The sequence below is a fragment of the Fulmarus glacialis genome, unplaced genomic scaffold, assembly GCF_000690835.1.
Source record: "Fulmarus glacialis isolate BGI_N327 unplaced genomic scaffold, ASM69083v1 scaffold17731, whole genome shotgun sequence".
Taxonomy (NCBI): domain Eukaryota; kingdom Metazoa; phylum Chordata; class Aves; order Procellariiformes; family Procellariidae; genus Fulmarus; species Fulmarus glacialis.
In genome coordinates, this window is record NW_009193649.1 from 629 (window position 1) to 1,529 (window position 901).

General features: G+C 34.7%; 1 protein-coding gene across 1 annotated transcript; it reads left to right on the plus strand.

Annotated features, from left to right (window-relative positions):
* Positions 1-255: 255 nt before the first annotated feature.
* Positions 256-601, plus strand: TDRP (testis development related protein; the record flags this gene model as incomplete). The annotated part of the gene is made up of 1 exon (XM_009587534.1): positions 256-601. A coding segment is annotated over one exon (346 nt), but the record flags the coding sequence as incomplete, so codon positions are not given.
* Positions 602-901: the final 300 nt, after the last annotated feature.

Below are 901 nucleotides of genomic sequence, written 5' to 3' on the forward strand. Positions count from 1 at the left end.
AGTTCTTTTATAATAGGAAATGGCCATACTCAGTCCAGTTCTGATTTATCATTGCAAGATTCTATTGTGTTTAGGCTTACATGTATACGAGGGTGTTTTTCCTGAAGTTGACAGTAATGGATGTGCTATCATAGGCTGACAACTGATTAGCATTTCTTACTATAAAACATAATAAATTAATTGAATGTTTATTAATAACTATTACATGCATTGTTAAATGAAGAAATTAATCACCTCATCATTGTTATTTTCTAGAACAAACCTAAAGTTAAAGGAAGAGATGAAGTTTGAAAAGAAGCCAGGTTTTTGGGACAGTTTGGTGATAAAGCAGAATGTCCCATCTAGGAAACCAGATGAGATTGAGGGATGGGAACCACCGCAGATTACCGCTGCTGACTCTACCAGTGATGCAGCAACTACTTTAAGTGACTATACAGCCTGGTCAGGCTGGGAAGATGAAACCAAAGGCTCCACAAAATACACAAACCTGGCCAGCTCAGGAAACAGTTCCAGGTGGAGTATCAAATCAGCTGGAAAGCTGGTTAGTATTAGACGTCAAAGCAAAGGTAACCTTACTGACAACTGGGAAGAACTAGAATGATACTGGTAATGTGAAATACTTTATAGATAAGAAGAGAAAGGTTCCATGATTTACTTGTATGTTTAAACCAAAATCAAATCTGCTCAATATTGCACCTTTATACAGTACTTTGTTTTATTCAGATTGTTACAAATTTTTGCTCACCTGATAGTAAATTTTCTTATTACATTGTTAAATAGCTATGTTTTCCACACTGAAAAAAAAAGTAGAGAATCTATTTTGTGCCTATATTTCACATTCAGATTCTGCAGTATGTTGGATTGTTGGTTTTACCAAAAAAAATGTAATTCCTTAGTGAAT